Source organism: Hakea prostrata, chromosome 8 (assembly GCF_041222555.1).
Source record: "Hakea prostrata isolate BN-2017 chromosome 8, UWA_Hpros_2, whole genome shotgun sequence".
NCBI lineage: Eukaryota > Viridiplantae > Streptophyta > Magnoliopsida > Proteales > Proteaceae > Hakea > Hakea prostrata.
In genome coordinates, this window is record NC_142607.1 from 45894743 (window position 1) to 45922555 (window position 27813).

A 27813-nucleotide genomic window follows, 5' to 3' on the forward strand; every position below is an offset into this window, starting at 1 on the left:
TGAGCCCTTCCGTCATACATTTGAGAAAATCCGCCTATAAGCGCAAAAAACGAAATAGGTCAATGATAGAAACCCCCACAAGCCTGACCTATGAAAAAAAATGAAGGATCAAAATCTCCATGCTGAGAGAAGTAGATCAACGATTTGATCAGAGCGCAGCAAATCCACAAAATCAGAAAAAGCATTTGAACCCGAGAGCAGAATCAAACAAACAAGCCGCAGCTACATTACAATAAGAACAAGGTTGCATAAACAATCCCATCTATTTTTTAACGTTATACTGTGTCCGTAGCACCATAAAACTTTCACCCAAAAAAGAAAATTAACTTAAGAACTAAAAACTGTTTCTCCCATTTGGTAACAATAATATACCACATCTCCCCGTCGGAGGATCCCCCAAAAAACCTAATAACTAACTACTAGTTCACTCTCCACATACATCGCCCAAAAATAAACCATGCATTACTCCAAAAATTTAATGAAGCTTCAAGCTGCGCCTCCTCGCTTCACTTCACTTGCCACTGCATCTACCCTTCTTCACTTAGCAGCGGTGTGCTTTGCCTTGTTATGAGATTGTAGAGCACCATCAGAGTTGAAGGACCTAGACAAATTAAGGGTGGGGGGGAGGGGGAGGGGGAGGGGAATCATGAGCTCACAAACAATTTCTACAAGCACACATAAAAAGATGTTACTCTACTATATTAAAAAAGTCGAAGAAATTCAAATCAGGGGTGATACAAAAACTTACTTGTTGCAGGGTTTGCACGAAACTTGACTGCCAGATTTGGGTGTTTGCGATCCCTTTGCCTTGTCACTGTTAGGAGTCTTTGCTGCCTGCTTGTTTGGGTGAGGTGTTGCTGTATGGACAGCACCTTTCTTTCCATCTGCACACAAATATTTTGGATCCAGTCATTGAAAATGGAATTGGTAAATAAATGTCCAATAATATCACCATGGCTGCACTTCAATTTTATTAGTTCACTCTTTTATTGTTGGTGGTTGGGAAACAGCATCAACTCATCCCAGAATTCCATTGAGCAACTAAAGCTTGAATAACGACAAAAAGAAGGGACCGAATATATGATCTCAATGGATTGAATAGAAAGAAGAATACCTGTTTTCTGGGGAGTAACCAACTTGGCCTTTTTATCAGAAGCAGGAGTTTTGGCAGCAGAATCCAAAGGTCTCTTCTTATTACCCTGTTTGACCAAAGGGATTTAAAAGGTCACGACTGAATATTCTTGAATGCAACCCTCCAGGAAGGTAGGCAGGCACACAGGTTAGCGTAGAAAATTAGAAAGAAAACAGAAACAAACAATACAACCATTGTTACCTTCTTGGGTGTGGGCGTCTCTTCATCCTCCTCATCTGAACTATCATCGTCCTCGTCACTGTCATCCCCAGCCTCGAGCATGTCCTGAATCCATCCCAAACGAACAACTCAGCACTGAACAGTTGCAACTTGAATGAATGTGAACAAAGGTTACCAAGTAAAACAAAATATAACAACCAAATATTGGAGCTAAAGAATATGACACTGTTTAACTCTCAAGAAGATATCAAAAGAAGAAAGAAATAATATTTAGCACACAATAGAAAAAGAAAAGAAAATAATAGGCTTTTGTTTCATAAAGAATACATGTGACCTAATCATCAGAATCACAGTTATGTTAAGATAATCAAGTGTCATGATTTAGCCAAGACATAAAACATGAATTATATAAGTTATTCCCCTATTTCTTGACAATAGGAGGGGGGTTTTAAGATAACGAAAAATTTCATCAAGTTCAAAGTGACTATGAAGTTGTAAACTAACATGCTTTGTCCTATCACTAAATGTCAGAAAAAGAATGATCTAAGAAAATACTTCAAACTTGTACTAATTATTTTCTAATCTAGACATCCATACGGAACAATATGGTGACTAAATGCATAAATATAGGAAACTACAAATTCCCTTCACAATTTAGTACAACTGTAGAAACTACCAAGTGCGAACAGCACTCTAACATCCACTAACCACAAGGATCTTGTGTCAAAATGAACAAATCGCTCTCCTTCCATCACTTCCATTTAGAGTGTACTTGTCTTATTTATGAAGAGGGGAAAACAGTAAAAAGTAGTGGGATTGTTTCATTTCGCACAAATAACCAAAAATCTGATTAGTTTTATGGAATGGAAGCTACACAACTATCATTGACTGCATTAAGTCCATTTACAGTAATCAGACGAGTTGGACCCTCTTTTCCCACCCATTTCTTTTAATCTGGTTGACTCTAGAAAATCTTTTTAGTTGGACCCTCTTTTCCCACCCATTTCTTTTAATCTGGTTGACTCTAGAAAATCTTTTTAGTTGGACCCTCTTTTCCCACCCATTTCTTTAATCTGGTTGACTCTAGAAAATCTTTTTAGTCTCTCTCTCTCTCTCCACCAAACCCACGGTAACAAGTTTCCCACCCTGTTTTTATCCATCAAACAATGATCTCAATGTGTTATTCTCTTATTATTTTTTCTTGCTAACACATCCAAACCCATGCAAAAGCTAGTTAAAAAATAAAAACCAATAGCAAAAAGTAAGCAAGAAAATAAATTTGGCCCATAAAACTGTGATAACAGATGACCACCAAAAGCTTACCAACTTGGAGAAATATGACAAGGGGAGTAGTATAATGACTCAAGTGTAAAATATAGGAAGCTATAGAACTAACTTATTATTACCTTGTCTCTAAAGAACTGACAGAGTATAAAGATTTAACAAACAAAACTGGCATTCTAAACCTTTTTTTTCTTGTTCTGGAAAATCAGTGCCAAATATCTGAATTTAATGGGGCATTCATACTTAACGACTATCAGGTATTACACACAAAATACCTCATCATCAGATTCATCATCCTCAGAGTCATCTTCATCATCCTCATCATCGTCATCATCACTATCATCGTCCTCATCATCTTCTTTAGGCTTCTCAACTTTTACTTGCTCAGCAATCTTCACCTTTGGCTTAGCTGCTGAAACTTCAGGCTTTGCAGCACTAGCCTTTATTGGTGCAGCATTAGCCTTTTCTGGTGCAGGTTTTGCCACTTTCTGCTCAGGTTTTCCTAAATATATATGTAGTGACAAGCAATGAGGGGAATTAAAAAATAATAGGCTTGCGATTACACCAGCACTTTCTAAAGCAGAGATAAAAGCAGTTGGCATACCATTCTCAGCTACTAGAAGAGGAATTTCCTCTTCTTCTTCCTCAGAATCTGATCCAAGGTCTGATAGATAGAAAAAAGAGGATCAGAAGTCATTCAAGGAACAGGACTCAAATTTAATTCACAAAAAAGACTAAGATAACCTACCAGAAAAATCCTCGGATGTGGATGACAGAGAAAAGGATGCAAGTCAAGGTAACAAAAATAATCCAAATTTAAAAAAATATAATTGACAGTTGATGTAAATGGACTGTTGTTATGCTCAAGAAAAATGGGTGGTCTGGTGAAAATTAACCATGTAAAGGATATTCTGGAAGGACGGATTTGTATCCAATGAAATAGACACTGCCATTTTTCCAGCTGTGTGAAATTTCAAATTCTTTATCGAAGACCAAATCAAAATTTATTTGAGCACATTTCTCATGTGAGAGTGTTCCAATAACAAGCTTCTGGCCATCAACATTCACATAAAGAGGAACAGAAACATTTCCTTTGTCTTTTTTTGCCTCCCCAAGAGCCGCCTGCAAAAAGGCATTACATTTACAAAGATTTTAAAGCATTATCACATTAAAAGTAACCCAAAAAGGAATAAAGATAGTATCGATTATTACCTGGGAGAGATGAAGAATCTTTTCAAAACCAGGATCAACCTTAAGGTTTTGTCCAGCCTTGACTTCTACACCTGGGGGCATTAAATAATGGTAATATAAGATTTAACTGTATAAATTGCAGAGAGAATGCTAGACTTATTGATAATTGAAAAGGCATAAGATAAACTTCATCTCAAAAGGTAAGCCATCAGCCATAGACACATTAAAGACATTACCAACAGGAAAAATTGTTAAAAACTATACTACTAAAAACCAAGTGAGATAAGAATAGTTGAAAGTTAAAAGACAACTACATAAACTTAAAATCCTTAATGATCATTCACAGGAAGCAAATAACAACATCGGGATTTACTCTGCATATTGCATGAACGTTGAGATAAAAGTTACTCCCAATCCTAACCACAAGTGCAGCATGTAACTGTGTCAACCAAATACTGGAGACCTTTATAAGGTTATTTAACAAAGAAAGCAATGGGTCCATACTACATCCCCTTAGAATCCATCCACATGGGACAACATTTTAATGTACTTTTCTGCACAAATGCACCCCAAAAAAAAAGATTTCCACCAAAAGTAGAATCATAGCATAGTTTGACGGATAAAAAAAAGACCAGGAGAAAGATGACAATAAAGCCCAAATCAGAACCAGTGGAATTTTTTCAATCAACATCCAATTCTTATCTTCCAAACCTTAGGCTTGGGCAGCATTTGGAAATGCCTTATTTCAGGTGGGGACAGAACTCATCATGCAGGATCCTATTATAAATACTGCCAATGCACTCTCAGCCAACAATAGCACCTGCTAAAATTGAAGTGTCATAGTAACCAACATTGTAAAGGATTCGAGGCTGTGCTGAGATGCCAAGAAGGAAGAGTTTCCCTAATTAATTTCGTCTTGTCATCAATCTTGTTCACAAATGAGCAATTAAACTGTTTCAGCTTCATCTTGCTCAATTTGGCTTCAGCTTTACAATATTTTCCACACAGAAAAGATGTATACTTAGCATAGGGAACTTACTCTGCAAACAAAACTAACACCATGGTAGGAATACTATTGATAATGAACTGGACCGAGACAGGGATATAAACTGGCGGGCAACAAAATCAGACAATTGATGCCAATAGAAAGTAAAACCTGGAAACCCACCACCAACCCCAACAAAAGTATTGCAAGGAAAAGGTGAACAATTTTACGATTGAAAGTTTTACCTCTACAAAACATGAACGACAATTAACTTGGGGGGGGGGGGGGGGCAAAAAAACATAAATACCCCAGGGAAAAATGATACTACATGCCAGAAGTCACTAAGCATGATAGCCACACTGCTAACTAAACAGACCACAAGACGGCTCTCAACTGCATTTTATCAGCTGTACACAACATGACAATGATGAGTTTTGCACGTAGATAAGCAGAACCACGACTGAATCACACAAAATAAACTATAAAAACAGCATAACCTACATAAACCATAAACTTCGGTTGCAATGGAAAAGCGTAATTACAAGCCTCATGGAATACAGAAAGACTAAGCCTTTTTAAGCAAAAGAAGGAGAACATCAAACGAACAGCAAAAAAACCACAGAACAAATAAGAGTTATACTATCATCGCAGTTCCCGAATCCTACCGACAAAAAACAACTACGGAGCAAGACAATAATATATGAAATGGCATATGTAAACCCTAGGTGAGAGACAAACAAAAAAAATAAGAACCATTGGGCATCATGCACGAACCGTTTAAAGAGATGTACGATACCAAACAAAAACAAGCACCTAAAAAGAGAAATCCACCAAGAAATAACTGAAACCCTAACGAATGCAAAGGTACATGAACCGATTGAAACCAAAGCATCTCAGTAGACTAAAGCAACAACGTAGCGAGAAACCTTACCCCAAAACTCCATTGATCTCGTGAGGATGAAGAAAACCTAGAGCGACTGGACGAAGAAAGAGACGAGAGCGAGTAGAGAGTAGGGTTTAAGAGAAGCTCTCCAGCCGACGCACCTAATGGGGTTTTTGAAAGAGATAGAGCTGAGGGTTTCGGAACGAATTTAAAGGAATTGCCGCCAGGGTTTCACATTAAGAGATGGAGTCGAGGGTTGATTCCCTGTTGTGTAGTACACGCTGATAATTTCTGACACCGTTAGATTTGGGTTTGATCAGTGGATAACTGCCGTTGATTTGATGTTTAGCAAACTTAATCCAATCGACGCCTCAGTTCCCAAGTATAAAGCAAAAGCTAAGCTTTTTGAATGGTAATCTCTTTACCTAAAAAAAAATTAAAAAATCTAATTGACAAAAGTTGTGCCACATGGCCGCGCTTTTGTGCGCATGGTAGCAAATTGGCAGGTGGCATAATACGCATGAGCTAGTTCCCTTAACGGTCAAAAGTACACCGTTATAATTCAGGGGAGTTTGTGTTTTTTTTTTTGTCAAGGGGGGGAGTTTGTGTTTATGTGTACTTATTATCACGGAACTTAATATCGCCGAATTTCGGCGAAATTCGGTGATTTCGCCCCTGGCCAACTGAAACCAGGGGGCAAAATGAACTTTCCCACCAGTCGCCGAAACTTGCCAGAAAGTCGCCGATTTTCCGGCGAACAGTGAAAATCAGCCAAAATTCCCTCAAATATGGCTTGTCACTGTCACCCCTTGCTGAAATCGAACCCTATTTTCTCCTCTTCTTCTTGAGTGGAGCTTCAACCCAGTTGCCGTTCTTTGTCATCTCCATCTCTGGTAACCGGCTTATTCAAATCAATTCGCTACACTAATTGATCTCGTCTCCATCTTCAACCTCCGTTCTTTGTCATCTCCATCTTCAACCTCCGATCTTATTGAACCTAAAACACAGGTAAATGTGAAGAAAAATAAACGCATGGACGAAAATAATAACTAAAATTGCTTTGTGATGTGGGTTCTGGTGGATCGACAGGCCAAATACTTGGTTTGAAACCTTGAACTTCGAAGTAGGGTTTGAAGCAGGGAAAATGAGAAGCAGGGTTCGAAAGTTGAAATTGAAACCTTGAACTTCGAACTTCATCTGCGTGAACTTCCGGCGATATTCCGGCTAAATTTCACCATATCGCCAGGTTCGCTGCCCAGCGATATGCAGCGAACTTTCGTTCCATGCTTATTATATCACTAACAAGTGGTGACCGACTATATTCAGAGTGAGAAAGTTGAAAGGTTAACGGAAAATATGAGCTATTGTTTCTATATCCCCTGTTTCTCTCTCTTTTCAATGAATCACCAGGCCCAACATCCCCTCCCTGCTTTTCTGTCTCTGGCCCTCATGAGCTAGACTCTGGCTGGGGAATGTCAGTAGCGAAGATCCCAGAAGGTTAAGGAAACACACGCACACACATACACCTGTTGTTGGGTTGAGAATTTCGGAAGGAGAACTAATCGAGCTTCTGATTGACCTTAATGATGCCTCTCAGCTACAGTGACCACCAACAACCCTAATAAATCTTCTGGTATTTTATAATCTGTTTTTCAAAGTTTTGTTGTAGGGCATTAACTTCTTCAACCGAAAGTTTTTTCTGCAGAATAGCATTATGAATCTAGGTTATACCTATGCTTAATCTACATTTTAGTTCCTTAGTTTTCTTTACCTGTCATTTGGTTATTTAGTTAGTCAATCACCAATCAACCTTGTTAATTTTATTAAATCAATTTTACTTTTACATTGAAAGTTAAGGATATAATTCTTCGTGGGATCGATACATTACTTATCATTTATTACTTGATTGCGATACGTATACTTGCGTAATATCTTGAGATACAAGCGCCAAAAACTTGTTGCTTGTATCTCAAGATATTACGCAAGTATACGTATCGCAATCAAGTAATAAATGATAAGTAATGTATCGATCCCACGGAGAATTATATCCTTAACTTTCAATGTAAAAGTAAAATTAATTTAAATGAAATTAACAAGGTTGATTGGTGATTGACTAACTAAATAACCAAATGACAGGTAAAGAAAACTAGAACTAAAATGTAGATTAAGCAATGGAAGAAACTTAATGAGTGACAAGTGTGTTAGGAATCAAGTTTCCACAAACACTTGTTGTTTGTATCTCAAGATATTACGCAAGTATACGTATCGCAATCAAGTAATAAATGATAAGTAATGTATCGATCCCACGGAGAATTATATCCTTAACTTTCAATGTAAAAGTAAAATTGATTTAAATGAAATTAACAAGGTTGATTGGTGATTAACTAACTAAATAACCAAATGACAGGTAAAAAAAACTAAGGAACTAAAATGTAGATTAAGCAAAGGAAGAAACTTAATGAGTGACACAAAAACTTATTGCTTGTATCTCAAGATATTACGCAAGTATACGTATCGCAATCAAGTAATAAATGATAAGTAAAGTATCGATCCCACGGAGAATTATATCCTTAACTTTCAATATAAAAGTAAAATTGATTTAAATGAAATTAACAAGGTTGATTGGTGATTGACTAACTAAATAACCAAATGACAGGTAAAGAAAACTAAGGAACTAAAATGTAGACTAAGCAATGGAAGAAACTTAGTGAGTGACAAGTGTGTTGGGAATCAAGTTTTCCTTCCCCTGAATTTTATAATGCAAATACTAAAGCAATACTACAACCTCCAAGATAATTCAAGAACTTGGAATGAATGGCAATATGATATTTTCCAATACACATAAGCTAGCATCCTAAATCAATATTTGCATATTCCTATGAAGAATTGAATTAATAATGCAATTTAAACCCAATCCAATCAATGGTAATGTGAGGTAATTGGGTATTTCTACCCAACCTACTAATTAACACAACCTAATTAAAGATTATGCTAACTCACACAATTCAACAAACACATAGACTCCATTAATTTTCCAATTAATGAAATCATAACATTCATTCAAGAAAGATCATTCAAGAACTGAAATTAGTCAATATAACATGCTGAATTCATTAACAATAAAGTGGATTACAATAAAACTAAAGAACACATGATTAGTTACATATCAAAATTCATGTTTAGGTACTACTATCATCCCAACACAGCAAAGATTTAGCCCATAACAGAATTCAAATGCATAAAACCAAGTATATTTGACATGAGACTAGAAAGTAAGAAGATAGAGTTATAAAAACAAGAAGAAACTAAAGCTTCAATGCTTCCACACGAGCTCCAGCTTTCTTCTCCAGCAAATCAGCAACTCCAGCAGCTCCTTGCTTCCACAAGAGCTCCAGCATTCGTTCTCTACCTCCTTGCCTTAGTCGAGTCTCCTCTTTTCTCCTCTTTTCCTCTCCTCGTTTGCCTTCCACGTTTTTGCCTCATTTGTACCCTTCTTTTCCCCCAAAAGTGCTAGGTTAAAATTGGCTTGTAGGATTAGAACATTTTCCTTTGATATCAACGGCTGATAACCATCATGTATTTACAAGAATATTGTCCACTTAAGTTAGCCCTTTTTGGTCATTTCCATTTGAGTTGGATCTGAGAATATCCTGCTCCGTTTTGCTGCAGCAACTTCACAGCAAAGTTAGAGGAAAGCTTATTCTCCTATTATGGCTCTTTACCTACATTTTTCAAGAGAAATAGAATCAGTGAAATTCATCCACAAATCTGAAGAGAAATTCATTTAAAGGTAACAATAATGAGCTAAACAAGATTCAACATGTTAAGACTAAATAAGACAACATCTAATGAATATTATCACTAAAACAAAGACAAAATGCTCTTAAATCAAGTCATCTCAAGTATAAAGTTACAAATCTTAACTCTATTTCATAGAGTTATCAACCTACCCAAAGCTTCAAAGTTCAGTTAGTCAATTCGTTTTGAGGCCTTTGCACACAAATCTTGTTTCCTTTCATGGAGCAACCGTAGTTGCTTGTGTTGGTTTCTTGCTTCTTTTGGTTTTCCTCTCCCTATCTTCCTTTTCATCCGATATTGAGTTCCAATGGCACAGCTGGGTAGAAATGTGAAAGTCAGAGGTCTCTGTTCCCTGCAGAACCCACCGGTGGACATAACCTCGGCCTGGAAGGGAGTGACCGATCTCGGTTCAACGAAGAACACAGGGGAAATGCACCATTTAAGGGCTGGAAGGAGTCAGGTCCTTCTCAGGTTATGCATCGAAGTACGGCTTCAAGAATGATGTTCCGAAAGGTTCTTGGGGATAAACCTGAACCTATCTCAAGAGGTTTGCAGTACCTGATGGAGTTATGGGTACCGTTAGGAGTGATCGACATCTCTCTTCATGGCAGGGATGACTTAAGAGCGATTTTTGCGGTGGAGATTGATAGAAACAAGGTAATATTGAGAGAGCTCCTTGGTGGGTTAGAAAGGGGATGTTGCAACTGGCTTTGAAACCCTTTCCAGAGGTGAGAGGCGATGCCACCTTCGCTTCCAATCTAGGTTAAGCTACAAGGGATAAGGTTCGACTGTTTCGAGTATGGGCTGATTCTGAAATCTGCGAGCGAATTGGGAAAGGTAGTGGACGTTCAACTGGAAGTGGAAGGTATGAATCTATCGGAGGGATCAACAAGGGTGAAGGTTATGATAAACTTGAATCATCCGGTGAAGCTTTTCGCTCAAATCAAAAGTAGGGGTGACGAATGGGTTCATGTCCAGGTAAAATACGAAGTGTTGATGTTATGTGAAAATTGTGGGAAGATAACACACTCTGCTGGAAGATGTTCTTTGATCGGTGTTGCAGGGAACTCAACGGCGGGAATGGAGGAGAAGATGTACATAAACCTCGTTACGCCTCCAATTAGGTTTGGGAAAGATCGATTGCTTTCTTCAAAAATGCTAGAGGATCTTCTTACTCTTCCTTTACTGGTGAGAAGATCGGGAATAGGGAGCCGATGGTCTGTGAAGCATGATGTCGGTGATAGCTGACGAGATGGTGAACCTACAAATATGGGAACTGTTTCAGTGGAAAAAACTCAAGAAAATCTTTTTCTTCACAAAGGTGTGACATACATGGAAACCGAGAGTCATGAAAAGAATGAGAAGGGTTATAAACAGAAATTCAAGGGACAAGAGAATATGGAGACAACAACATTTCGTAAAGAAAAGGGGAAAGAATTAACAACTTTAATTTGCAACAGGGTATTGCAAAAGCAAAGGGAGAAGGGTTAAAGATAGATGAAATATGGACAAATAATCAACACATTGCAGAACTTCTACTATGGCCGTCAAGACAAAAATGGACTCTTCAGGGATTACCCATGCTGATGGAGTTAGCAAGATCAACAAAACTAATGGAATATAAAACATTCCAAAACCCAATGCTCCATAACTTTTTTGAGGGGTATGCCACTATGGCAGCCACTTTACAGGATAACTGTAACTGAACAATATCTAGTACTTGAAGCTGTTTTGAACCTTAATTTTAATGCTATTTTCTTTTTCAATAAAAAAGAAGAAGTGGTGACCGACTCTTATATATAAAAACAATAATATCAAAGTAGTATTGTACCATACAGCATTTCAAATTGTCATACTGAAACCATACCGTACTAAATTTATACGGTACAGTATGAAAACTGTATTTTAAAAACGGGTCGGTACGTTTTGATATAAAATTGATATGAGAAAATGGAATGGTTCGGTATATGGGACGTCATCATTTCGGTATAAAACCCCCATTCTTCTAATCTTCTAACTTGTAATATTGCCACAATACATTATAAAAAAATAAAAATATTACTACAATAAACCAAAGTATTGATTTCATGAACGTATTTAAACAAATAAATGCTTGTTTAATGGATGGTTTTCCTCTTCACCTTTCGTCCCTCTTAGCCTATTATGATTTCAAACAAGTTGTCAAGAAGGCTTGTAGCTTGATTTTATTATTACCAGCTTGATCTCAAATCATCTCATGAATATACTAAGGCTGCGTTTGTTTGCAAAGGTGGGGTGGGAAAAAGAAAAAAAATAAAAAATGGGTCCCATGTGTAGTGGGGTGAGGGAGAAGAAAAGGAAATGAAAGGGTTTTGTGGAAAAATGATAGTGGTGGGTCCCACTTCTTACTTTTCCCAACTTTCCCACAAAATCCCACCAAATATGTGGGGTTTTAAAATGACTTGGGAGTGCGAAAGCTGGATTGCCACATCACCAGACAAGTTTCTTTGATTCAAGAAAACTTGTCTCTCACTTTCCCACCCCAAGCAACCAAACAATCTACCATTTTGGGATTTAAGGGAGAAATAAGAAATCTACACTTTTTTCAAGAATTTTCTTTCCCACTCTTTTTTTCCCAAAAGAAAAACATACAGAATGCAAAAGATGAGACCTAACAATCCCACAAGGTAACAAGAAGCTAGGCGATACTCCATGATCTAAGCAACTCCGAGAAGTAAACCCCGAAAATACACAAATGTTGAAGCGTAACAAACTTCTTTACATTTTCATATGGCAATGACACATATAATGGATAAGGATTAGATTTTGGCACAAAGAGTTGCAAGTTCTGTTCCAACGAAAGGTCCAACCCAACAAATCCATTGCAACAAGATTCCAATTAATTTCAACTACAAGAAAAAACATAAATTAAATATCAAGAAGAACAAGAAGGTGGAAAAGTTGGGTTGCCACCTTACCAAACAAGTTGTCTCTAACTTTCACACTCTAAGCAACGAAACAATATACACTTTTTGGATTTAAAGGAAAAGTAGGAAATTTTTGTTTTTTTAAAGAATTCTCCCATCTCTTTTTTCCCACTCCACCTTTATTCCAGCAAACAAACACAGCCTAAGGGATTTTCAAACCCCATAAAGCATCCCAATAACTTTTATCAAAGACATGATCAACATACCCACTATTGTCGGTCACCACGAACTCGTATACCAATCCAAATGTGAACACGCCCTCCCGGGTTGAGTTCCAAGTTGTGACATCCTTCTTTGCCATCAATGACTGTGGAGAGCAAGCCTCAATTTTTAGGCGAATTTTCAATGGAAGGAATGTCAAAGAGGTTTTAAGTTCAAACCTCTAACCCTCCACGCATTCCCCCTAAAAAACAATAGGAAAAAGAAAAAAAAGTTAATTCTTCATAATGTCAACCAAGTTATAAATCTTAGTTGACAAATGTTTCTCTAGCGATGAAATTTCTCTCGGTCTCAATTGTCTTTGGGCAACCACACTATAAATCTTTGTTTCTCAAGAATTCAAAAGAATTCGTGTGATATCCAATTTCTCAACATTGAAACTGTTAGGGATAATGGATGCACAACCACGAGTAGAGAAGAACACAAGCAAAACACACAAGAGGAATTTAACGTGGCTCGACAAAATCCTGCATACGTTCACTCGAGAGAAAAGATGTTTCACTATTTCTAGGAAACCACACACCACTCTCACATCCACAAAGTGCTACCCTTTGCTTGCCCTCCATCCTTATTCTCATGATGGATTTCCCAATCTCCTACAGGGATTGATAATACAAGACACCCAAACCCAACATAAGCAACATTTTCAACAATAATATTACACCGCTGATTGGGTTGTTGTTTGGGAATTTAAAGAGAGTACTTGCTTTGGGACAAGATGGTTGAAGAGAGTATTTCTATATCCAACTTTTAAAAATGACACTTCAAGGAAGGAATCTGATAGACGGTAGAATATAAAATTCGTTTAGTGTTTAAATCTTATATGTTTATTAATTGAGGGTACAGTGGTAATCTCCTTTCAGCTGTTTCAGCCGTTAATAGTCAAGTGACGTGTCAGGTGGTATTTATAAGTGGCTGCAAAGTGGGTTCATATCCTCTACAATTCCTTGTAATTCATGTCTCTATGATTGTGATACGTGACAGTTAATTATCAAAGAGTCATGATTAAAACCAAATTAGAAATTGAACCTAATGAATTCATAAAATCAAGCTTCGAGAAAAGAGGAGAGACAAAATTGGGAGAAAATTTAGGGATTTATTAGGTTCAATTCTTAGTTGGATTCTAATAATGACTTGGATAATTAACTACCATGTATCACAATCCTAGATAGGAATTACACGGAATTATGGGAGGTGAGAATTGTAGAGGATGTGAACCTCTGCAAAATATGAGTGTTTTTTTTTTCTTTGGTTAAAAAAGTATGAGTAACCAACGGGGGTTGGTCCAAGTGGTAAGCAGCTTGGTTCGCTTAAGCAAGATTCTGGTATCGAATCCTTGTGGATGCAATAAATCCCTACTGGGAGACTCACCCACCACAGCCAGGTGTGCGACGCGGGTCGAACACCGGTTTATAAAACCGGGTTGGCAAACCAAAAATAAATAAATAAATAAATAAAAAAGTATGAGTGTTGCATGCAAAAAGATTCTTGGTGGTTTTTGTTGAATTTTCGTTTTCTTGGTTTCCAAACATAGTCTTGGGGAATCTGGTTACTATTTGATGGAAAACAACTGAGATGAGTTGGGCTGGGTGGGTGGGTGTTCGAACCTAATGCCCATCTTGACTCCCCTAGGGCTTAGACAAGGTCCAAAACTGCTGGGCTTTAAGAGGATGAGGCTTGGGCTGTTGTAGTCATTTTCATTTTCATGTTTTCTTTGTTTAATTTCAGTTGGCCCTCTTTTTGGCTATTGAGCATTACATTCATAATCTTCCTTTGGGTTGGATGTTTTGCAAAGCATTTGTTTTATCCATGAAAGAAATGATAATTGACCAATACTTCTTAGTGAAAAGATCATGAGTTCTACTCTTTGTAGTGGTATATGTAATATAGACCAAAATTCCGTTATGGTCCAATCCGGAACAATCTCCACCTCGTCCTTGATATAAAAAGCCACTAGTATTGTAACCCTTTCACTAAGAGGTGCAAGTCATTACCGACTTAACAACCCTCAATGGTTTTGAAATTCTTAACCAATAGTTAAGAAAGGAATACTATAATGCACTTTAATAGGCTATCAAGAAAACAATTATAGCATTATTTTATTATTAAAGAACAAAAAAACAGGTGATTGATTTTTATTAAAACACTTTCCCCTCTTAAGAACGACCGGTGAAAAAAATGGTATGAAGAACAGTTCTATAGATCATACAAAATGTCTTTTTGCGAGAACATAAACTTGATAAAATCGACGCAGAGCAAGCTCTTGACACCACCCCTACACCTTTTCATATGGTGGGCCTAATTTTCAGAACAGTTTATCAATAACTTATTTCCAAACCAAAGACAGTCATCAACAAGGGAACAAGGGAACAAGGGCACAGACTATAATCCATGAAATCATATAAAGCATCAGATTTGCAGATCAACAGCAAATTCAACTATAGAAAATCTGGTGCAATGAAGAAGAACTGACAAATCTATACTTGGAATGAAAATTTTCAATTGGCCCTTAAATACCATACCTCTATTGATTGATCTTTATAAAAACGTTGCTTTCTACTATAAAAAAAAAAAAAAAAAAAAAAAGAAAAACCTAAGACAGTCTCCTAGAGCAAAAACGTGTATAAAAGATTCCACAGAGAACTGGTCTCCCAGAATAGATGCAGAAGGTGGAAAAAATAAAATTTTTATTTATATCAAATGACCAAATGACCCTTGCCTACCTATTAATTTACAAGTAACCGTTTCCTATCAGTTCCAGAGAAATTCATAATGAACCTAAGCCATGGAATACCAAACTTGGGAGTATTCTCAGCTTCATTCGAACAAGATGACGAAGAAGACGAAGACGATCCCTCCACCGCAGCTCTTTTCGTCTGGGCAAGACACAAGAAAAAATTTCTGGATCCCAATTCTTTCAGCTTCTCCTCCCTAACCAAACCTGTTGAAATCAATATAAATCCATCAACAATTCCAATTCCAATTCCAAAGAAGAAAACAGAGAGAGATCCAATTCCAAATTGCTTACGTTCTAAGCTGAACTGCGAATAATGGAGATCAAAAACCGTTGGTTCCGAAGTGGGTAGCAGAGGTCTTCGTCCATCTTTGACATACAACTTCACCGCCGCAGCAATCAAATCCCCAACCGTTGATTCCGGCGACATCACCACCTGAATAGCTCCCAAGCTCCTCTGTATCGTCACATTCAACAGCAATTTCGTCATTTTGACAGGAACCACAGGCGAAATCTCCTGCAAATTTACGGCAGAAAGCAAATCCGGGTCAGTATTTGGCCGGCGAATTCCAGCTTCAGTCACATGTGTTCGTCCGTGAAAAGACGCCGCCTTGTTCTTCATTTTCCTTGCTCCTCTACCACTTTCTTCAAACCCTTTTCGGTGACCACTTCTTTTAGGGTTCTGCATTTTCTTCCTCTTCGAAATAACCGATTACCACCTCAAATCTCAATCTTCTGTAACGGAAGAATCTGGTGTTGGGGAAACCCAGAGCTGGAGAAGAGCTTCGGCTCTGAGAGTCCCCGTCGATTGCAGCGATCATAACCAATCATATACGAAAGGGAAAGGGAAACTCAGGGTTCGAAAGCGTGAACGAAGAGGAAAGTGTTTGGTTCCTCTTTCTGGTGGAAGACGCAGAGGCAGAGCTCTGGATTTATGGAGAAATAGGAAGGTTGAGGAGTGTGAGAGAATCCAAAACAAAGACGTAGGAGACCGACCTATCACGACAACGACAAATATCATAATTATCTGGATTCTATTGTTACCGGCTATAGCAGGTGAATGATGCCATTTTTAGGTAAGCTGACTAGCTGAGCTCCGGCGAAACCTGTTATTGCCGGTGACCACTGGCGGCGTTTGGATTTCCGTTTTGAGATATTTCGGAATCAAATTAATGAGAAAGTTTAGATTTTGTACCCGATATAAGCGGTATCCGTTCGATATCGGATCGGTTTATTCGTATCTTTATATTCATTTTGATATTAAATTATGATTTGATTGGACCGGATTTCTATACAAAACTTAATTTCTTCAGATTTTTATCTTCTTATCGGATTATTGTTGACCCTCTCAAGAAATCATGATTATTCTCCTCATTTAGTGGAATGCTTTAAAGGCATGTTTGGTTACATGAATCCTGGATTCTTTAAAGGCATGTTTGGTTACATGAATCCTGGATTCATAAATGGAGAATTTATACCTGTTTAGTTGTGTGAATATTTAAATTCATAAAATCTAGGATTTATCTTTTTATACTAAAAACGTGAATGTGTAGATTTATGGGTACGAGGTGAAAAGAGATTTCACCCTTACTATAAAACATTTGTGCATTCACAAAAATCACTTTGACGAAATTTTTCGAACCACAGATTCAGGTTAATCAAACAATTAATTTTATGAATCATGACTCCATAGATTTAAAATCTCTAAACTCAAATAACCAAATACGTCCTAAGAGATTCGTTATTTATTATTTTTTCTGTGCAAGGGCATTTTATTTGTTTTTCTTTTTCCTTTTCTATAGTAATTTTTGCCTCCCAACTCAAAGGGTTATTCTTTTTTTTTGCCAAACTCAAAGGGTTATTCAGTTGGTAAAAGATAACGACCTTATTATATGAGATTAAGAGTTTAAATCTTTTTAGAATTAAGGTAAAGTTTCACTTTATATTTTCATATTGTATGTAAAAAGCTATCATTGAAGTATTGTTAAGGTACAAGTATGTTGGATTTTTATCCTATCTATTTTTGACAAAAAAATTGATCATCTGGTTCTTTATAGGCAAAGTTTCACCTTATATTTTCATATTGTATGTAGAATTTTATATTATTTTCATGGTTGTTGTTTCAATGCTTGATTTCGAAGCTGGATTTACATTGGTTTATTTTGATAGATGATCTAAATGACCCAATTTGTAAGATCTATGATAGAAGCAGAGAGTTTAGACCGTCACCGCAAGATATGGAATGACCTGACCCGATGTGTTGATCCATTTAAGTGATTATAATTTTATCTGAGATTCTGGTTATAAGGTTTTGAGTGAAAATTCTATAGCGTCGTTCTAATGATTGGATGAGAGATCTCCATTGAAATCTTCTTCTTATATGGTACAAGAGATTTATAAGTTAAATATATAATTTGTTTTATTTCTATTCATAATTCATGATTTTTCTTTTTATTTTGGGGAGGGAGGAACTGGTGTTTGTTCTAACTGAAAATTTCCAAAAAAGTTCTTTTAAGAATATAATTTCCCCCATTATGATCATTGTTTTCTCCATGGGCATTTTTAAATTATAATCGATATAGATGAAGAGATTAGAAGGTCAAATCTCACCACATTCCGTGCAAGTCAAGGATACTGTTTCCATTATTGCTAAAAAAAAATAATACCATTTGCACTCGTTCTCTTTAAAATATTTATAATATTCTGAATTTATCCAATTAGGTCAATTTAATGATATTAATTGCTCAACTAGGGGCAGAATCTTTCTGATAATTAAGGATCAATTCAAAACTAAACCAATAAGGAAAAGCTTTTCTCTGGTTTTGGTTTGATTTCAGATTCTATTAGATTTCATTTCAAGTTGATAGGTTGTGTGTAGGTGGTATCCTTCTCTTTCATAGATTAAAAATATATTTAAGTAGTTTTCAAGTTTTCTTGAATTTTTTTATGTGACTTAAGCAATTAACTTGGCAATTCTATGCTATCTTTCTCATTTGATATTTATTTAACACTTAACTTTACTCAAAATTTGATTCTTTTTTGTCTTCTTTTGTTGATGCAAGTCAATTAAATAGCTATAATCAAGGAAGGATAGAGCTTAGCAACATGAAATGGAAAGGCGATACGAGATTTACAAAAAATCGGCAATAAATCGCTGAAAATGTCGCAATATATTGCTGATAACTTTATAATATTGCGATAAATTTCGGAAAATATCAAAAGTTTTAGATTGCATATATGTGCATCTGCTCTCTTCGATTTTATTAGTTTCTCATCTTCTTTTTCTTCCCTCAGTAAATCTCTCTCGTTTTGTCCTTAGATGTTGCTCTTTCTCTCTCTCTCTCACCTTGCTCTCTGCACCGTCTTCTCTCTCTCTCTCTCTCTTGCTCGTTCTGCTTCATATCTTCCTCAGAGTCCTCCTAAATGTTGTCGTGGTAAAGATCTTCCTTTGAAAAGTACATTGGCTTTTCAAACTCACACCTGCCTTTTTTGTTTGAAGCTTTTCATGTGTTATTGTCATCATTTACCACATATGGATTTATCTTGTAAAACTACACGCTGGTAGGAAAAACACCCAGAAGCGGTTTGAGTGCAAAAGCAACTCCAGCAAGCTGCATTGTCACCTAATGTGGCCGTAGCACCAATGAAATCCCATTCAAATGTCGGCAAAATATTACCAATATATCAGGGTTTCACCCGTTTTGCCCTTGGTGTCAGCAATATTTTGCTCGTTCGTTATAATAAGAAGAGAAAATTACTTCTATGTTGAGGTGATAAATAGGTTATATTGTTGAAGCCCTAATTTCTTTTTCTTTTTTGTTTTGTTTTTTTTAAAGGGTTGTCCCTTTGGTCTTTCAAGTTTGGAAGTCTAGCGCAAGTGATATATAAGCGTGTACAAGTTAAGTGCATTTGTGAAATTTTATTTTTTCGGTCAACATCAAATAATCACAAGATTAGGAACCCATATGCCGAAGGGATGGAAATGGGTGAATTGAGGTATGCCCAATATGACTTTGACAAAAAATAATGAATTGCGTTATGCCCAATATGATTTTGACCAAAAAAAAATAATAATTTTGAGTTATGCCAATATGATTTTGACAACAAATAAAAAAAAAAAAATAAAGAATTGAGTTGTGCCCCACTAGCCCATTAATTTTTTAGAAATGATTCTTAATTTTCTTTTCCTTCTAGATTCAAATGATGAAACTAAATAATGCCAATGGCCCTTTGCAAGAGTAGGTCCCAAGCAATTGATACATGTGAAATGTGAGTGTTTGATTAGGTTACACCCTTACTTCCTTCTCCAAGTAGTTTTGAACTTCTTTCTATGTAAGGTTTGAAAGTGAGATCACCATATAAACAAGGGGTTTCCAAATTTGAAGAGGAAAGCTTTTTGGTTCATTGGGGGAAGGTGAAGCACTCCAATGTTATAGATAAGGTGGACCAAAATGTCTCCCCATTAGTGGCTGATGGGACGGATAACCATGGTTCTTAATCTCTTCTCTTATCATCTTCTGTTACATACAATGTATGTGGCAAGATTTGGACGAGAAGCAAGTTTAGAACATTCACATCAACACACATGAGTGTTGGAATTAAATTCATTAGTCTTGAACTTGACCTCTTGATCATCAGGGAAGGAGACGAGAAGAAACATTAATCCATCGTGATATGATTTGTTTTGCATATAGACGTAATCATGAACAAGATGAGCGAAGTGTCCCTCGGAATAATGGAAAACATCAAGGATACTCTAGTCATTGCATGTAGGACGTATCCCGACGTCGATTTATATTGTGTCATGTGAACAATTAGCATTCATTTTCTTTTGAAGAATCATAAGTAGGTTGAGATAAGGATTTTTTTTGACATACTATCGATCGGTCTATTTATTTAAACAATAATGAGGAAAGAGATAATCAAGCCCAACCTCTACCTCCCTTAGATGTTTCACATTTTTAATTTTTGCTTTGAGTACTTAGCTTTAGGAAATCATTTTTTTTTTGGAGAATTTTAATCCAACCTTGAAGAGGACATGAGTTACAATTTTACTAGAAATCTTTGGTTACTTGATCAATGCACAAAAATCTCTAAAATTGACAGAACAAATTAAGTCAAGCTTTTTAATCTATCTCATACTAGATTTGGATGAGAAGCAAGTTAGAACATTCACATCAAAACACATGAGCGTTGGAATTGAATTCATTAGTCTTGAACTTGACCACTTGATCTTACCAATTTTGGCTTTTGTTCTTAGGAAATCATCATGGAAAGACGATAAGAAACATTAATCCATCATGATATGATTTGTTTTGCATATATACGTAATCATGAGCAAGATGATCAAAGTGTCCTTCGGAATAATGAAAAACATCAAGGGTACTTTAGTCATTGCATGTAGGATGTATCCCGACATCGATACCTATTGTATCATGTGAACAATTAGCATTCCTTTTCTTTTGAAGAATCATAAGTAGCTTGAGATAAGGATTTATTTTGACACACTATCGATCGGTCTATTTATTAAAACAATAATGCGGAAAGAGATAATCAAGCCCAAGCCCAACCTCCCTCAGATGTTTCACATTTTTTATTTTTGCTTTGACTACTAAGCTTTAGGAAATCATTTCTTTTTGGAAAATTTGAATCTGATTGAAGAGGACATGAGTTACGATTTTACTGAAACCTGTTAGTTGCTTGATCAATATACCAAAAGCTCCATAATTGATAGAACAAATTAAATCAAGCTCTTTAACCAATCTCATACTAGATTGGCCTAATACATCATTTACAAACTTGTTTTTGAGTAGAAATCCAATGCCGATAACCAAAGTAGACTCCACTAAACACATAATACAATCCACTAATGAAATTTGAGGTGGTTAGTTTATTGCCAAGGATATATTGGACCTCATTTCAAGTCTACAAGCAAATAAATTCACATTTTACCACAAGAAAAAAGAAGGTGACAAATAACAACTTGACATCTTATGAGATGCATAATCATTTATAAATGAAACCCAACTCTTAAGAAGTAGAATCCACTTCAAACAAGCAAATTGAAAGTTGAAATCTTAGAAGAAAATTGTGAAGTCAAGAGTGAGAAGAAGTTAAAAGAGACTTATATGATATCAATGAGGCTTTCCTTGTCAGATAGTTATACTATTTGAATCTTTTGAAACCTTCAAAGATCGATACTTCCAATAAGATCATACATTCATACCAGTGCAACTATATCTTCAGAGACCCTCACATAAGACGAGATGAGCACGATTCCTATATATATTTTGTTTGTTTATAATTTATAATTAATGCATGGCAGCATTTGCTGACCTTCTTTTTGTTCCAGTTATAAATGTAACAAGGTTTTTAGAGAAGAAAATATAAATCATCTCACTGGTACTTGACCACCAGAGACGAGTCCGGATCAGCTACCTGACGGTTTTACCACCATAAATACAGGGGGACTCAGAGATTGGGTGATGGGAGCTTTTTTTTTTTTTTTTTTAATAAATTATTTTTTACCTGTGGGTCCCACATGATTTGTGGTGGTAAAGACGGGGTGATGATCCGGATTCACCAGAGACAATTTCTAACCATTCATGGGGAATGATCCCTACCCCTTAAGGTAATCCTCACATCCCCATAAATGGTGAGAGATGACTTTAATAATAGAAAATCTCAATTAAAAAGAAAAAGAAAGCAAAAATATAAAAAATTAACTTGGGTAGAGAAATGTTAAAGACATTCATCAAAAAAGACAAACACGTAGAATAGAGAAAAAAAAAATCACCTAATATCCCAAGGCACTATTAAAACAATTCATAGGTTTTTATGAAAACCCTAATGAATTTATGTAGAAAATTGAAATATGATGTAAAAAATTCAGAAGAAAATTTTCATATATCTTATATCCTACATATGTTGAAGAAGATGATGCTGAAATATATAGAGTGACAAAACCTTGTTCAATCTCTTTGTTTTTTCATTTCGTATTTATTTCTTGTGGAGAGAATAAAGAACTAAAAGACTGAGCAATTAAAGGATCCCATCATCATGACTATTTCTAGTAGTAATCCCAAACCTTAGTTTATTTCATAATTAACTGGTTTAGTCTATCTTAAATCGAATAAAAGTGCATTAACTCAATATATTAAGACCCTCAATGATTATTAACATCAATAAATAATCTAAACTTACATACTATTTATGATAAACCTAACAAGCACCCACAAAAGCCTAACATTAGGATTTGTACCAGTAGCCCGTGGTCCCCTCTTTTACACCCAAGAGGTCAGTTTCCTAACTACCACACACGTAATTCATTCGTTTGTATCATTTGAGATTCCTCTCCCCACCCACTTCACCACTTGGCACTAATCAAGAAGAAAGATGTTTATCATCTGTGATTGTGGTAATTCAGTCTTTATTCGGACTGAGCTGGGGACATGGAGTCCATGTTACAAATATCAACTAACCATGCAGTGGATATGGGCCAATCGATCCTACACTCTTAAGGAAACTGCCCTCCGGGACAGGGTATCCGCAGCTATGTTGGGATCCCTGGTTACATAGACAGAAAAGAACCCTCTTAAAAACACCCCTTAACATCTGAATATCTCCAATAATGGAGGATATCTCTAAGGAGACTAGCCTATCATTTTGGTGTTTCAGTAAGGATATCTCTCTGTCTTATGTTGTAAGAAGTCAATCAAACTAACCTATCTTGACTAAAAATCCAACCTTAGCTCATATTACTTTATTGCAGCCATGAAATCCAAATTCCCTCCTCCACACTTCCGGGGATTCATCTTTTACAGCTTTTACCTTACTCAATGTGCAGTTCCCAATTTTTCATCCTAGGTTGACTATGGATCTACCTGATAACTTTGTGATTTCATTGTAATAACCATGGCCAACAACCCAGGACAACCTCAAAGTCCACTGGCCACTCATGGAACTTCAAAATTTTCAAGCAGTGATTTAAATCAACCTGCCTTCATCTGTCAATGAAGGCTTTTTCTCCATCATTTGCCACTTTCTTGGAAGCTATGTTTAGCACGTAATTAAAAGCCACCCAATTCAGTTGACTATTTAGGCTACATAACAAATCATTGATCTACAGAAGATGCAAAACTACAAATTGTTCAGTAGGAGCAATATAGTTACTGAACTTTCAAGTCCAACACGCAATAGAAATCCTTCCAGATTGATGTACAAGTTTCAAACTATATTCACACAACAATTATCACAAAAGAAGAGAAAATTTCACTTTCCAATATTGTAGCTTGTGGAGGAAACAATCAGGAAGTTTCCTCATATGCCATATGAGATGCAAGATAATGTTTGGTAATCAGAAAAGTTAAAAAAAAGTTCTGAAAGTGCCATTAAACAACTATTAAGCATCTCTAGGTCACTTTCTAAAAACGAGCAAAGCAGGAACAAGTGGAATTTGCTATTCGTTAGATGGCTCAAAAAGATTCTCTGCAATACATAAAGAAAATCGTTTCCTTCCCACATCCCTTTCAGACCAATACCTACTTGCCAGCAAGAATGACCAAGAGCAGAATTAAGAAGCTCTGAATAAGTTTCAAGCAATCATGAACCAAAAGGAAAATTCAAAAGATAAGAAAAGAAAGAAACATGTAGTTTATACTTTATACTTTTCATTACAAAATGAATAACCAAAACAAACGTGTAGTTTATACTCTCATTACAAAACGAATAACCCCAGAAAAGGATGGATTGCTTTTTGAAAGAACTTTTGGGCCTTTTGAAAATGGAATTCTGTGCTTGTGGAAGTTACCAAGTAACTGGAGATAAAAATGAAGAGCAAACATTTTGTAAACAATGTGAAACCAAGTTTGTCAAGTCAATTCAAATCCAAACTTTTTGTTTGAGCCCAACATCCTGCATCCAGACAGCTAGGGTTTGCATTTGACATATAGAAGAAGAAATAATTAGTTGATGGATACTAAAAAATGTGTACTCTGACCTCTTTCTCAACTTATTGTAAGACTTCAATCTACAACTCTGTGACTGATGAATTTGCTAAGGTGGAGATCAATAGCAGGCCTGTCACTTCCCCTTAAAGTCATCCACTATGTTAATACTTCAATAAATGATTCAACAGTTTCCTCCAACCATGCTTCATTTAAGGTTACAGCACACATGAAATCTTAATAAAGTTTGGCATACATACCTCTTCATCAGAAAGCAGATCAGGTCAGTTTTTTAATTCCCTCTTAAAAGATTAACACTGTCTATGAAGTCTAAGCTCTAAACTTTCCATTTGCAAAACACTGATCCAGATCCACATCAAACACCAGCCCAAGAAAAGGAACAAAGAATCCCACAGAAAGTTCACCTTACCACTCAATCGGTTCCAAAATAGACGTGAACTTACAATAAACATTTTCTTAATAATGTATTGATGATTCCTCCATCCTCAAAAAATGGTAAATTTTCTATTGTATTGAATGAATAAGAAAAGAGTAAAGTTGAAATAGAGTCATTTAGAAACACAGAACCAGCCTTTGGTTAAGGCGGCACAGCAAATTGTGTTTATTCAAAACTATTAATTGGCCGAATTGAACATCTCATCAATCAATTATTATGCTAACATGTAGAAACCTGATCTAACAAAACCTTATTTACTGCTGATAAACAGACTCTAGATTTTCACTTTCTGAACTTGACAATCTTAGAAAATTTCCAAAACATCATAATGACCATAACCATGAAACAAAACCTTCACATGGCTCTTTTTATCCTTCCCATACTCCAGACCGTAGCTGGCAATGTTTATCAAGCGACCTGAGCTCATCTCTTTCATAAAGACAGATAATGGTATCCTGCGTCAATAAAGTAAAATGAGTCTTCCTAAAGAAATGGTTTAGAAAACAAAAGCAATTTATAAAATAGAAGTAGCAAATAGGTTGGAAGATGGTCACTTAGTTCATATTGCAATTAGGGGAGAATGGCACAGAATGTCTGGCAGTTAACAAGTGTCATATTTAGAAGCTCTGTTTAGCAGATATGAAAAGCAAAAATTGAAGAATGATATGCATAGTCTAGGCCTTTAAGGAGTCTAATCAGGTAGCTGATCTGTTGTCAAAATTCAGATCTTTCACGGCTGAGAAGAGTAGTCCATTGGTTCCTTGCCTTCAGATATTTAGTGTAGAAAACATTTGTCCTTTTTTCATTTCTTTTCCCTCTTCCCTATATCTTCATTTCCTTTTTTGTTACTCAGTTTTCCCTACTTCTGAACTCATTAAGTTGAGATAAGGCCCATATGGCTGAGTTTGTTGTTATTGTTGTTGTCGTATGTTGCAATCACAGGAAAACCATGCCACTATTAGCATGGCATAGGGAACCCTTTTCTTAGAATTATAACAGAGAGCTAACTACTCCAATGACATATATTTTCAGAAAATTTGTCCTCATTTTGAACTCACCTAAGTACATGAGAAGCCATCAACAACTCAGGTTCACCTCCCCACTCATTAGGCTTCTGGATATTTTTTACATATGTATCAAAATCTCCTTCAATGAACCTGAACAGCAAAAGAAGGGTAAATCATATCTGTTTGTCAACAAATTGAAAAGACTCAGCAATCCAGTAAACCCAAAAGCTTACCATTCAGTTTCTTCTCGCCTCTTTAACAGCTCATCTGCAACCTACAATACAATTATTATTGAAACATTTAACAAAACTTTCTTGGCTCAGCAATTATATAAAAATCTAAAAAGTGAAACAACATATAAAGGTTTAAACTGTAACTCACTCGAGCTCTTAAATCATCAGCAAGTTCCCTCTCACGGGTTTCATCAGGAGCTTCTTCCCCACTTCTCAAGCAAACACCATGAGATATGGCTCTAAACAGGCATCGCCCATCAGCAAGCACACCTGAAATGTCCCAATTATTATTTCTTCTTATTCTTCACTAGTTTTTTTTTATCTATAGAGTATCTACAGATAATACAGAGGTCAGTTAATCTCAGGATTTTAAGATGAAACTAAACAGTTCCACAATAATGTTCTGTTCAGCATTATGAGGTTCAACCACAATACAAGCAATGAAAATCGAAAATAAGAAAACTTGGTGAATGATCAAGAATGTCTCCTCCAAATTTGGCTTCCTCATGGTATATTGGAATTGGAACTTCTCATAAATGTTCAGTATAGGCAATTAAAAGATCAGATACTCCAATATGTATATGTTCAATAAAAGCACAAACTCGCCAACTCCGATTGCTAATTTACCATAGCAAATAATCGGAAATGGGCCACGCTATATATCCAAAAAATTCACTGATAAAGAAACTAAAATTTTCATCGATTAGCAATTTAGTTATCCTAGAAGAATTAAAAAGAAATTATAGAAGCACCTGTAACTTTGTAATCAGTAAGATCAACGGCATCATTCTTGTCCGGCCTTATTTCATCAGCATCGGCGTCACCAACAGAAGCAGTGCTCTCCTTCACAACTGTCTCTACCTCTAGACTTCCACCACAGCTCTCCTTCACAACTGTCTCTACCTCTACCTCGAGACTTCCACCGCGGCAATCCAATGACGGAGGCGCAAAACAAGAGCCAATACCGAAAAGCAACCAAGCTGAATCGGAATGATGTAACCATCTGGCTGGTCGTACATCCAGAGCCACGTTCCACGATCCTTCCCCTTTCTGTTCGCGGTGAATTGCAGGTTTGAGATTGTTGAAGCTCAATCGATCGCCGCCACCAGAGGGAAGAATAGCGTGCCATATCGATGCAGCACCAGTTACACCACCATTACTGCTCAGGCGACACTCAGTGAAATTATGATAGCGTCGCCGGAGATCTCCGCCACTGAGAAACGAGATTCGACTTCCAACAATCCGAGGATGAACAATCGGATGAACAAGATAGAGTGCCCCAAGGATCCAAGGCTTGGGGCGTGCACATATTACCCCAAGCATCACAGAGAGGCTATCAGAGCTTTCTCTGCGTTCTGCTCAAGCCCTGCCTAGGCTTGCGCCGCCATTAGAGGATCAGAGAGAGAGAGAGAGCAGCAAGCAAAAACTGAGGAGACGAGAGTGGAAGAAGAACCGAGCTGTGTACCTGTTGGTGAAATGGTATCTCTCTCTTATTATTCTTAACCAAAATCTCCTTTTTACAATTTCTTTTTTTCTTTTATTTATTGTTTCGATTTTTACAGATGTACCACAATGATTGGATTTTGCATGATGTGGGACCCACGAGAGGATGGCATCTCCAAATGATTCCATCGCATTTTCCTTTCTGCGATGCCAAACGAGGCCTGTCTGAGGATCTAAAATGACAAGAGTATCCTTATCTCCTGCCTCGAGGTATTGACTAACGCGATATCATTTTGGAGGAAATTGAAGGTATTTTCGTCCGAGAGAAAAATTATTGAACACATGTGACTACTAGT

The 27813-nt window shown here is 36.5% G+C and overlaps 3 protein-coding genes across 3 annotated transcripts; all 3 read right to left on the reverse strand.

Annotated features, from left to right (window-relative positions):
* Nucleotides 1-201: 201 nt before the first annotated feature.
* On the reverse strand, nucleotides 202-5847 carry LOC149008196 (histone deacetylase HDT1-like). Its single transcript, XM_089166165.1, has 10 exons — nucleotides 5704-5847; nucleotides 3809-3879; nucleotides 3505-3718; nucleotides 3345-3359; nucleotides 3201-3260; nucleotides 2872-3098; nucleotides 1334-1417; nucleotides 1115-1199; nucleotides 749-884; nucleotides 202-601 (listed from the first exon to the last, which is right to left on the reverse strand). The coding sequence occupies exons 1-10, from the start codon at nucleotides 5714-5716 to the stop codon at nucleotides 538-540; spliced, it is 969 nt and encodes a 322-aa protein (XP_089022291.1). The 5' UTR covers nucleotides 5717-5847; the 3' UTR covers nucleotides 202-537.
* Nucleotides 5848-14771: 8924 nt separating this feature from the next.
* Nucleotides 14772-16319, reverse strand: LOC149008197 (uncharacterized protein At4g22758-like). The gene is made up of 2 exons (XM_089166592.1): nucleotides 15667-16319; nucleotides 14772-15579 (listed from the first exon to the last, which is right to left on the reverse strand). The coding sequence occupies exons 1-2, from the start codon at nucleotides 16058-16060 to the stop codon at nucleotides 15365-15367; spliced, it is 609 nt and encodes a 202-aa protein (XP_089022718.1). The 5' UTR covers nucleotides 16061-16319; the 3' UTR covers nucleotides 14772-15364.
* Nucleotides 16320-23395: 7076 nt separating this feature from the next.
* On the reverse strand, nucleotides 23396-27495 carry LOC149008198 (uncharacterized). Its single transcript, XM_089166948.1, has 5 exons — nucleotides 26767-27495; nucleotides 26163-26284; nucleotides 26015-26055; nucleotides 25833-25931; nucleotides 23396-25229 (listed from the first exon to the last, which is right to left on the reverse strand). Exons 1-5 carry the CDS (start codon nucleotides 27335-27337, stop codon nucleotides 25079-25081), a joined length of 984 nt encoding a protein of 327 aa, XP_089023074.1. The 5' UTR covers nucleotides 27338-27495; the 3' UTR covers nucleotides 23396-25078.
* Between the last annotated feature and the right edge of the window lie 318 nt (nucleotides 27496-27813).